This window comes from Taudactylus pleione, unplaced genomic scaffold, assembly GCF_031769625.1.
Source record: "Taudactylus pleione unplaced genomic scaffold, aTauple2 ptg000004l, whole genome shotgun sequence".
NCBI classification, from domain to species: domain Eukaryota; kingdom Metazoa; phylum Chordata; class Amphibia; order Anura; family Myobatrachidae; genus Taudactylus; species Taudactylus pleione.
Genome location: NW_028284407.1, coordinates 302,892 through 315,667, shown reverse-complemented (window position 1 = coordinate 315,667; position 12,776 = coordinate 302,892). Strand labels below are relative to the sequence as shown.

General features: G+C 45.2%; 1 protein-coding gene across 3 annotated transcripts in view; it reads right to left on the bottom strand.

Annotated features, from left to right (window-relative positions):
• Positions 1 to 11,505, bottom strand: part of KLHL23 (kelch like family member 23) — a 29,082-nt gene extending 17,577 nt beyond the window's left edge. The window contains exons 1-2 of one of the 3 annotated variants that reach the window (XM_088469023.1): positions 11,404 to 11,505; positions 9,102 to 10,319 (exon numbers count right to left, since the gene is read on the bottom strand). In XM_088469023.1, coding sequence (XP_088325149.1) covers positions 9,102 to 10,317 — 1,216 coding nt within the window. In that variant the 5' untranslated portion in view covers positions 10,318 to 10,319; positions 11,404 to 11,505. Of the gene's footprint in view, positions 1 to 9,101; positions 10,320 to 10,763; positions 10,849 to 10,904; positions 10,993 to 11,403 lie in introns of those variants that run through there. The other 2 variants (XM_088469024.1, XM_088469025.1) reach the window with 2 other exon arrangements.
• Positions 11,506 to 12,776: the final 1,271 nt, after the last annotated feature.

Here is a 12,776-nt window from a genome sequence, read left to right as displayed (position 1 = left end):
CAATGTGCTGCTAAAACAGATCAATGGTAATGATATCACCTGATACAGATCACTGGGCCTGATTCAGAGCCGCTCATAATCGGCCGCTCGTTCGCTCCGAGCGATGTTCGCACATCTGCGCATGCGTATGGGTCGTAATGCGCATGCGCCAACCAGTCAGTGCGGTCGGAAAACATGTGTTCGCAAAATTGCGAGTGCCTGCTAATTTGAGTGACAGAATGAGGCGTTTGTGGGTGGTAACAGGGGAAGGTGCTTGAAAACGGGGAGTGGAGATCCGAACGCAGGCGTGCCAAACGGTCAAAACTGGCGTTTTAAGGGTGTGCATAATTAACAAAGCAGCGTCATCGACCACGTCACTTGGTTGTCTCTTAGCCTGAACTGTTCGCATGATTGCGGTAGGAAAATCCAACCACAAGCACTGCGATCAGTTCAGATGCCTTTCGATGTACTTGATTAATCTAATAAATAGCGGAGATGACGTATGATGCGAGCGGCCAGGGGGCATCTTTTCAAAATAAAAAAGCATGTTTCGTTTGCTCGCTGAGACATAGAGGCGTCAACAGACCGCAAAGAGCGAGCGCTCAATTTAAATAGCCGGCCCCTTTTTCTGAACGAGCGAGCGCAGATAGCGTCCGGCTCTGAATCAGGCCCACTGTTTTTGCCTAATCTGTGTTCAGGACATGTACAATGTGCTTTCTATATATTACTGGGTTTGACCCAGAGTTGGAACAGGGTTCCAATCCGGATCAGACCCCTAATTTCCCCTGTGCCAACCCAGGATATTCGTGAGTTGGCGCCGTTCACACCGGAGCCGTCTCTGCGTAGACCCGGCTTTTCCGGCGTTGAAGTTGATGCTTGGAGATTAACTAATCTCCAAGCGCCACTGAAGCCGGCCAATCGGCATGCGGCACGATCCAGGTTGCCGTGACCCAGATCGCGCCATTTACACTGCAGGGTTTCGCGGGTTATTCCCGTGTTAAACCCTGCAAGTTACCTGGGTTGGATTGCCGGGTCACTCGACTCGGCAATCCAACCCTTTCCCCTTTTACACCAAGGCGCTACCCGGGTTAACCCTGAAATAACCCGGATTTTAGCTCTGGTGTAAAAGGGGTATCACACAGACAATGCTGCAATTAACTTGGACTTGACACATGTATATAAAATCAGCCCTTGCTTCACCTGATACAGATCACTGTTTTTGCCTAATCTGTTTTCATGACATGTACAATGTGCTTTCTATTTAACACGCAGACAATGCTGCATCTGCTGGGAAAACATTTAACTTGGACTTGACATATGTATATAGAATCAGCCCTTGTTGCATGCAAGTAACTCTGTTTATACTGACCAGCGTTCTCTTGGCAGATAATTTATTGTACTTTGGGACCAATACATAGAGGACCTGATTCAGACCCGGTCGCAAGCGCTGAGCGCTTGCAACCGGGTAGATGGTGGCTCAGAGCGCATGCGCACGACGGAGCCGGCTCCGTCGTACCCATGTGCGAGACCCGGATAGCGACGGGCAATCCATCACTCCGGGTCTCGCACAAAAGGGGGCGTGCTGTCGATGTTGAGTGACAGCACGCCCCCTTTGGTGGGCGGGCCGGGGGGGTGGCTGCCCAGACGGAGGCGTTCCCATGGGAACGCCTACCGTCTGGGGCCGGCCCCACTGACATCACGAGTGATGTCAGTGGGAGAGCTTCCGGCTCTGTTAGAGCCGAAATCTCTCCGGGGCTTGCGATGAACAAGACCCTACCACAAGGGTCTCGTCGCAAGCCCGATGGTCGCGATGGTCTTGACCATCGCGACCATCATCATGGCCGCTCACTATATCTGTGGGTGGTCACCCACAGCTATGCGAGTGGCCAGGAGGCCGTTCTTAAAAAAAAAGACCAGCCCTGATTCAGAGCGAGCGCTCTGTCAGAGCGTCCGGCTCTGAATCAGGGCCAGAAATCCCTGTGAATTGTATGATACACTGCACTGTCTGCTATATGGGAATCAGTATGTAATACCGCCAGGCGGTTCTAATCCCGACAGCGGAAGCCCGGAAGGAGTGAAGATCCCGACAGCTAATTTTGGTAAGTACCCCTAACCCTATCCCCTACCCTAACCCTCCTTTAGGGGTTAATAACCTCCCCCCCTAGTGCCTAAAAGTAACCCCCCCTTCCCCGCAGTCTAAACCTAAAGCTCCCAGGCCGTGCCTAACCCTAACCTCCCCCCGGGGTTGCCTAACCCTAACCCTCCTTTCCCTAGCCTAAACCTAACCCTCCGGGGGGTGCCTAACCCTAAGTCCCCCCGGGAGCCCTAAAACCTAACCCTCCCCCCCGCGGCTGTCCACGCCCGGCTAATCTACGTTCGGGATGCCTGGCGTCGGGCTCCCGGCGTAGGTCTAATGACAGGCGTCGGAATTTCGAAAACTGTCATTAGCACCTTGCCGGGATTTGACAGTCGGGAAGCCGGCGGTCGGCATTTCGACCGCTATATGAAGGGACTAAGGATGCATACTAGTTTAGGACTGGTGGACGACTTTGTGAATTTCAGTAACCACAGTGACTTATATTGTCAGGAATACAAGAGTATCACATATGCATGCTAATCTTGGAAGAGTTAATAATTTATTTGTGATCAATGTGGAATAGCCCATCATTTGCTATATAAATGTGCAATATAAGGATGGTTAATCTGTGACATATAATGGTTGAAGTGAGAGCTTAACATACCACAGGTACATACTGCTGTGGGTAACACATTTGTATTTTTCTAGTCAAAAAGAATTATAGACCAGTGAAACTAACTTAGATGTTTTCCTATGTACCATTACTCACGTGGAAATAATGAGGATTATCACAAATATTGAAATTACCCTGTCACCAGACAAATAGTCCATTGTCTAGATATTCATTAACACACTCCCAAACAGTTTCAGATTACCAATATGAAAATGAACATATACAAGAGACTAGAGCATTGGCGCCCCCCTTATTTTTCAAAGGGACATAATGCACTCAAAAAAGGGGAATGGCCTCATGGGGAAGGGCCAGGGAAGAGATAGGGGAGGCCAGGAGATGCTGGGGATGAAATAAGAGGAAGCTATAAGTGAGAATGATAATAAACAGACATTTGACAGGCCCAAACAGCGCCCCCTGACCTGTGGTGCCCTGTGCGATGCCACCGGCCGCACTACCCTAGCTACGGCCCTGCAAGAGACATATACAAAATTGAAATATAAATGTATATGTACTGTACTATGGTTCACTAGGGGAACCTTGTTTGAGAACAATAGTTTTGTATCATTGCTTATTAAGATTTTCACCTTTTCCCTTGTTTTACTTTTGCGATTCTTGTTAAAAAATACTCAAAATAATCATACGCAATGAATGTAATGTCTACATAGACAGGAATCAGCTATATGTTGTTCCAACGACACATAATGCAACTTTGCAATTTTTTTTAATCATATTTTTTCTTAAACTATATTCTTCTAGAGAAACATAATTTTAAATGACTTTAATAAAAGATATATTTTAATTTGTATAACATTACACACAAGAGTGCCCCAGATAAAGAGCCTTCTGTCTCTCTTATTATTTATACATTTTACATGGAAACCATTGCCGTAACTAGGAGTGTGCGAGCAGCACGACCGCACAGAGCACATCGCTCTGTGGGCGGCACCACCGCTCACCCATGCTGCCTTACAGCAGCCTGGAGTATCCTGAGGGTGCACTGGGTATTGTTGTAATCATCCGCTCCTGGTGCCGGGTGCAGGCCACACCCACTGCACGTGACATCATATGGAGGGGGCGTGGTGCCAGGGCAATTACCATATTACTTACTATGTGAGAATGTGATATGGGTCTGATTCATTACGGATCGCAACTGCGATTGCAATGGCGATTATGCACGCAGTCTCACTGTGATAGTATGCTAATCCATTGCGATTGCTATGCCGTCACAGCACAATATAAGGACGCCCACTTTACTTTACACACATCCGTAATCCTTAGCAAGACTGCAAAACCATCGGTACCATCACAGCCTTGCGCACACTTGCACAAGCTCTGACCTTACTCAGGAATTGCTAACTTCATCGCAAGCTATGAGGCCACAGGTTGCGTATGGCATTGCAGTGGATAAATTATGCACGCCCATGCAACGGCGTTCAAACGCACTGGCACGCCTGCGTTTTTGACGATCACCCCACGTCACCTCCCACAAATGGCGCTTCCTGTCAATCACTCTGTGACTGGTCTGCGTAGTCACTGCGATCACAGTCCCGATCGCAGTGACTGGTTCGTGCACGTGCACTGCGATGCATAAGCATGCGCAGAACGTAACAATCGGCCAATTGCGTGCGCAATCGCAGTTGCAATCGATAATGAATCAGGCCCAATGAACGATCTGTTTCCAAAAGCCTTCTAATACAAAATACCTTCCTATAAGTGCATTGTCCAGGCATTTAAAGATGCGTTCCTACAATTCTAGAACTGTGCACAGCGAATTAAATGTAACATGTTAAATACATTATTAAATGTACATTTACAGTACATGTAATATGATAGTCCATATGAACATGGTGCTGGAGCACAAGGAATTAACCCTCTCAGTGCCACAGCCTCCATCTTGAACATGTGGGTCACGGCCCCGATTTACACAATAGTTATATAGAAATTAAAAATAGGACTTTTTAAAAAAAATAATTTTCATATGAGTTGCAATGACTGTCAGATACTCAGTACAGCTCTTTATGGTGTATTTCTAATTATATATAATAATAATAATAATAATAATAATAATAATAATAATAATAATAATAATAACTGTTTCTCTTAGCTTTGAGGCAAAATTGATCAGAAGGTCTTTTTTGAATTTTATAAAAAGGTTCTATTTAAAATGGAAATCAAGAATACAATTATCGATATTGATGGCCCAACAGACAGATTATTCATACAGAACAAGAACAAAGGATGAAGAGAGATTTTTGTACCATAATAATCAGCAATCAACTGTAAACAATTATAACTGTATTCCCAATACAGATGGAAACAGTTGAACAAGAGCAACAGTTATATTTGTGGAACAATAATAAAGAGGGGAAACAAAAGAAAAAGAATAACAGTGTTCTGTGCTTATACTTCTGTTTTTTTTTTCTATTTTTTATTTTTTTAACCATGAATACAAAAAATAGAAAATAACATAAAAAGAAACTAAAGTAGTCATAAACAAAAAGGGAAAGAGGGGGTGGGGAGGGGTTGATATGGTCCTCCAAGGCAGCGTCATTCATCCCATGCAAAAAAAAAATAATAATAACTTATAGTGAAATAGGGTCATCTTCTAACAATGGGCCTGATTCAGAATGGATCGCAAAATGCAACAGCGTACGCAGATCAGCCGATGGTGCGTACTGCACATGTGTATGCACCGCAGTGCGCATGATAGCATTGCCATCACACATATAGAAAGCCATCGCATCATGAGTGACGGGATGTAAGCATTTGGGGGTGGTGACAGGGGAGTGGTCGGAGAATCGCAGGCGCGCCTGTCCGTTTGAACGCCGTTGCATGGGCGGGCATAAATTAGCCACTGCAGCGGCATATACAGCTTGACTACTCACTGCGTGCGACGAGACTGGCAATTTCTGAGACAGATGAGGTCAGAGCTGCTGTAATTCTGCGTGCGGGACCAATGTGTACGCAGGACTGCAAGGTGTTACGGATGTGAGAAAGCAGTAGTGGGCGTCTCTATGCTGGCTGAGCGGTTGCAGATGGTATACAATCGGGAAGCCGGCTGCCTTAATACCGGCAGCCGGCTTCCCGACTGTCATATCCCGGCGAGGGATGAAATGCCGGGCGTCTAGATGTAGACGCATGACAATTCCCCGACGTCGGGAGACAGGCGCCCGGCATCCTGACCGAAGGGATGCCGGGCGCCGCCAGCGGACAGCCGCGGGGAGGAGGGTTAGGTTTAGGGTGCCCGGGGGGGACTTAAGGTTATGCACCCCCCCGGAAGGTTAGGGTTAGGCTAGGGGGAGGGAGAGTTAGGGTTAGGCACCCCCTGGGGGGACTTAGGGTTAGGCACCCCCCCGGGGGACAGGTTTAGGCAGCGGGAAAGGAGGGGGTTAGGCTTAGGCACTTAGAGGGGGGATTAGGGTTAGGCACTTGGGGGGGAGGTTAGGGTTAGGCACCCCTAAGGAGTGTTAGGGGGTTAGGTTAGTTAGTACTTACCTATCCACGATCGGGATTTCCAGCGCTGTCGGGCTTCCGCTGCCGGGAACTCTGCTGTTGTCGGCCAGGCGCTGCCGGCAATTATTTCATACCGATTCCTTGCAGACATTAGCATATTTTCGCAGCAGAATTGTGTGCGATTACGCAGCTGTGATCTCAATAGTGATCCATGCTGAATCAGGCCAAATATCCTGATTTTTTTTTAAACAATTTTTAAATAAACAGTATAACTAATGCATTCAGAAATATGTATAAAGTACACAATAGTCACAACATTATAGAATAACATTGTTTATGTTCTATAATATGTGTTGCATTGTATTATTATTATTATCTTTACTATTATGTTTTATTTACCTGTAGCCACTAAGTGTCTTTAGCACCGTATAGAGGGCCTGATTCAGAGATGTCTGCTAATGCAGCCGTAGTCGCAGCTGCTCTCGCAATAACGGCTGCGAGAATATGCAAATGCTTGTCTCACCTTTCCTTTCCTGCTCCACAGTGCAATGGAGCGTATGAGCGGTGAGACGCCATTTTCAGGCTCCATGGTCTGTGCATTTATGATGGAGTTTGTAAACACACCAACATTGACGCAACAACGGTCACACCATCAACATTTGCGGTAGCCTAGGGTCTACTCTAGCTGCTCTCCTCAACTAAACAAGGCCTCTGACGCATTGTACTTGCGATTAGGAATGCAGCAGAGTTCCCAGGCAGGCCCATGACACTCCCCTTTCTGCAAACACTTTAGGTAACCTGCTAGTCTCCTCCCTGATACACCCAGGGATAGCAATCCCCTTCTCAAGTATTAGCGATCCCATACGCAATTGCGAACGGTATTGCACACATTGGTTTGCACGTGCACAGTAAGGGGTTTATAGACATTTTGTGCATGTGCAGTATCAAAACATCGCTCAATTCCGTAAATATGGGCACTGCGTTCATCTCTCAGTCAGGCACAGAGAGAATAAAGATGTTACAAATAAACAAAACAATATAAAAAGATTTAGGGGTCTATTTACTAAGCAGTGTTAGGAGACAGAGTGAAAAGTGATAAGGAAGGTGCCAGCCAATCAGCTCCCAACTGTCATTTTTCAAACACAGCTTGTGAGATGACAGTTGGGAGCTGATTGGCTGGCACCTTATCACTTTCTTATCACTTTTCACTCTGTCTCCTAACACTGCTTAGTAAATAGACCCCTTAAGCAGACAGAACAAGCGTAAAAATAAAACAGTGATATAATTATTGAGTGACTATTAATAACAGTAGCACTGGAAAAGGGAGGACAGGAAGGATTTGTTGCTGACTATGAAGTGGGCGGGGGGCATACTTGCCATCTCTCCCTCATTGTCAGGGAGACTCCCTGAAATAGCAGCAATTTCCCTGTCTCCCTGAAGAGTCTAGCAATCTACCTGATTGCACCTAACTCCCATAATGAAGCTGTTATATTAGGGAAAACAGAGATATATACCTTCAGATGGGATCATTAGTTTAATTTCCCTGCATTGGTTATAAGGCACAAAGATCCCTATGATATTTCCTAGTTCCAATGTCAAGCTCCCTATAAAAAAAAGAGTGCCTGTGTCCCAGCATCTGACTAATGCTGGGTACACACTTGGCGATATATCGCTCTTTCTATCCATGAGTGATATATCGCGAGTGCATCATGGGGTGTGTACACCCGATAGGTCTGTGAGCGATGTCGTTTACAAACATCTCATGTTAGCCTTGCTGCACAGCTGATGCCATCTGGCTGTTTGTACAGGCAACATGCTGACCAATTCTACACTGACATCTCAACTGGGCAGGCAAACAAATGCCCGACCCAGATGTGATGTCAGCCCAGACACATCTAGCGGCCGATTGGTAAGTGTGTATAGCTTATCTATCGGCCAATCTGACGGCGGATCGGTCTGCTCGCACATTTTAATAGATAGGACTCCATAAAAGAACAAACACTTGCTTTGGCTATATATCACCTTAAAAACAGCAATGAGCATCATAAATTATTTCCATTCACCTGGCTATAAACAATATCTAGTGGTAGAATTAATAGGCAGCGGTTTGTCAATGCCACTGATCCTTGGCGACTTTGACCGATAGTTTAAAATGGAATAGAAATAAATGCTCAAAACAAACATTGTCGTAAAACTATTGGTCAAAGCCGCCGATAAATTGTGGCTTTGACAAACAGCTCATTAGTAAATCTACCATTTTGCTGATGTTATAATACAAGAGTAGACAGTCTGTGGCTGTAACTTAAGAGAGGGCTAGGATGCACTTTCACATCATCTGGGCACCCTTATCTGCTAGCAATTATAACATTAATAAAGTCAGACAAAAGTTGGCAGGGCAACCTGCAATTTGTAGTTCTAACAATACTGGAAAGCCACAAATTGTCTAATGGGGCCCATCCATCAGCGATGGATTGCCGCGATCCCGTGATGCTGCAACATGTTGGATTTTCCAGATTTGACGATCGCGATCAAAAAATGATTGCGATCGTCAAATCGCTGACATTTAACATGACAAATGTCTGGGATTCGGTGATGGATCGCATAACATCGATGGTGGGCGATCGAAAGTTTCCGATGGCCGATCGGAAATTCCCGATCACATCCCTGCATCGCGACGATCCGTCGCAGATGTATGGGCACCTTTAGTTTGTCATAATTAAAGCATTTGTCAAATGCATTTGATAATTTCACCAATCTTTCAATGAAATGCCTAAAATCACTCCAGTAAACAATAGGTGGCGATTAGGAAATCTTCTGTTATTGTGTTTTTCAAAAGGTATTTAAGTTTGAAATAACTTGGCTGGTGACAACCTTGCACAAGCAATTGGGGTGTATATAACAGTTGCACACAATACATACCTTTTATCATGCTAGCAATAGGAAACCAGGTCTTCTTTAATGGATCGTAAAATTCTGCTTCCTCTGCAGGAGCCCCTTTCCTATAACCCCCCAGGGCGTACACACAGCCTGCCAGTGTAACCGAGCAGTGATAGTACCTTGCGTGCAGCATGGGACAGCCCTCTGTCCATTCATCAGTCTCTGTATTATAAATCCACACAGTGTCCAGTGCCTCTATGTTATCAGTCCTGTAACCCCCTGTAATATAAATGTGTGGTCCTAAACTGGTGGCACTATAGCTCTCCCTGGTGTTATCTGGCATGTCAGCTCCCTGGATCCAGTTGTTACTTTCAGGATCCCAGATGTGTACTTCTGACAAGGGGTGCCAGTAATACCCCCCAACCACAAACATACTGGCTGTCGATCTTTTGAGCACTTCATGCTCTTGAGTCCTTAAAGCATAATAAAGCAAGGACTGTATCTTCTTTTCATTAAGTAACTGTTTGTTCTTGTGCAACTCCAAAGTGATCTGGAGATAATTCTCATCTACCTCAACTTTAACGCATTTTAGAAGATCGTATATGTGGTCAATGCGTTTTCTGGAATCATGGCCAATCCATCTAACTAAAGGCTGCAGCAATGCTTCCAAAGTCCACACATTGAGATTGTTCTGGGAGAAAATAAACAAGAGCTTTTCAAGGCTGATGTCCACAAACTCATCTTGGGTCCAGACCTCTTGGAATCTAGAGACAATGATCCTTCTGGCTTCTTTTTCTAAAACCGGACACACATGAAATTCAGCAAACGAATGCATGCCCAAACAGTTGTCCGTGTCCAGGTGCCTCACCAAGAACTGCTCACAGGCTTCCTTTACCGAGACGAAATGGAGCTGGTCAGCCGCTTGCAGGAGACACTGGACATTCTTTACTGTAATCCTGATTTGTGCAGTGTATGTGTAGTTCAACAGCGCGTCCAAGATGCTGTGGTCAATGCCAGACAGCTTGATCTGACTGTTGGACTTTTCCTTCATATCAGCTGTGAACATCACCTTAAAGTAATGGCTGCATGCAGCCAAGGCAGCTTTGTGACAGTGGAAGATCTTCCCAGAGGAGCTGACCAAGGTGACATCTGTGAACAGACCTTCCTTGTAAAATGTTCTAAACGATTCCAGGAACTCTACGTGGTGCCTTGGGTCATTGTATATAAGGCAGTAATCTTCTAAATCCTTTTGTGACATGGCTGTAAAAAAAACATAAAATAGAAAAAATAAGAATAACAAAAATAATAACACATTAAATGTAAAAGAAAAAAAAAAACAATTTACAGAGACAGGGTTAAATAACGATGTTCAGAGTACCTAATACTAGTACGCAGGTATAATGAACAAAGACAGATGACTCAGTGTGTAGAAGTATACATTTCTAAGGGACAATGAGATGCAGGATACACATACTGTTCTGGGAGACAAAAGGCACATACGGTATAATGTATCATGTATACATTTCTGCACAGCATTTCATCACGTGTTTATGTAGTCTACAGAATGATCTGAAATAACAGCAGCAATCTAGCATCATGCAATCCCTTTATTGGCTGACTAATGTTTTTAAATGTCAGACTGCAGGCAATGTATAACATCACCCACTGTTTATCCAGCCATTCCTCAGCTTCCCCAAACATCACCTCCCCTGCTGCTGCGGATTATGGCATTTAATATAAAATCAACCACAATGAAAGGGGAACAGCCTCAGCCTTCTGCGAGCAGATTCGGTGGCTATGCTACTGTATATTAAATCTTCATAAATATGATTGCAAATGTATTACCATCAGTTCAAAACAGCCTCCTCTTATCAAGTACTGGGATTAGCAGCTAGCTGTCAGCCTTAGGGTAAGCCTGAAGTCTCCTCCTCCGATGGCCCAAAGCCACTGGCTCCCTTCAGGTGCAAAACAGGGCAGTGAATGCAACCCAAGCATGCAAATACATGAAATATTATACCGCTCTATAACTTCCTACCAGCCACAAGCTTTAAACTAAACACTACATCTATTCAGCTACTGTGCCATAGTGACAATAGATGCTTAGCCAGTACCCTGCAGAGCTGTCAATCACTGGCTGCAAATTATGCAGAGAGATGTGTAATCTCTAGTAATGCTTATATGTTATAAACCCGCATGCTCATTTCTATTACTGTACTTTGTTAACTATTGCTTTTGCCATTATTATAAACACCCTTTTAATTGAAATGGTCACACCTTGCAGTGTATGTGCAATATATCTTTCTGTGCAAGGCAAGGCAACATGACAGTAACAGTCTTTGTTTACCTGCAGACCTCCAGGCTGTGAAGTGTTAATGTGTCCTCTGTTGGAGAAGGCAGCTTGGCTGCTGTCAGTGTTACACAGGCTGCTACCAATGGATCCTGCGCCTCCTCATTGACCATCTTTGGCATGAGACTGGGATTTGGAATGGTAGAGAGTTACTTTGCAGAGGGGAGGGGAGGGGATGTCACATCCTATTTTGGTCTCCCAGCTGCTCCCCATGCACTGCTATCACACACTATATCCATCTTCCCATCCCCAGCCATCTCCTCCTGAGTCATTCCTAAGGTCACTGGGACTCTCACAGACCACATAGGCAGATCGATTTTCTCACTTCACTTTATTAAATGTTTTCATATTAATACATGCAATACTAATACTATTATTTACACAGTCTTAAATAATTGATATGGTGTTTGGAGAAATATAATAATGAAATATAAAACATCCAATCCTATGTATTCATTTGTTATTTTACACTTTGTTTATATTTAAATAATATTGAAGCATATTTACTAAAATATACAGGTTTTTAGAGGTGGAGTTATTGCCCATAGCAACCAATCAGATTCTAGCTATTACAGTATCTTCTAGGGGGAAGTAGTCAGGATATCGGCGGCCGCTATCCCGACACCTATCATTAGCCCAACGCCGAAATCCGGACACCCAGCATACTGAGGTTCTAGCTGCGGGGAAGGGGGGGGGGGGGGGGTTAGCTTTAGGAACCCACGGGGGGATTTAGGGATAGGCAACCATCCCCGCGATGGTTAGGGCTAGGGAAAGGGGGGGATAGGGTTAGGCACCCCCGGGGGAAGGTTAGGGAAGGGCACTCCACCGGGACGGTTAGGTTTAGGGTGCAGGAAGGGGGGGTTAGGTTTGAGCACCAACGGGGGGAGGTTAGGGTTAGGCACTAAGGGGGGAGGTTAGGGTTAGGCACTAAGGGGGAGGTTAGGGTTAGGCACCACTAAGGGAGGGTTAGGGTAGGGAGATGGGAGGGTTAGGGTACTTACCACCCCCGTCGGGATTTCGAACAATCGGTCTTCCGCTGTCGGTATTTGATCCGGCGGCTATTCAGCTGCCGACATTACATAGCAATTCCCTTCTAGGAGGTATTAGACAATTGTTAAGTAGAATGTGATTGGTTGCTATGGGCAACATCTCCACTTCTAAAAACCTGCACTTTAGTAAATAAGCTCCTATTATAATATCTCACTTATAATGTGGTGACATAAAACATACTGCACATGGAGATTTTAGTTCAGGAGCTGATTCAGACCCTCTCGCTAGGATGCGTTCGCTCGCAGCTGGACGATTTTCGCAATCTGCACATGCGTATGCATCGCAGTGCGCAAACCAATGCAAGAGATCGGGAAGCATTC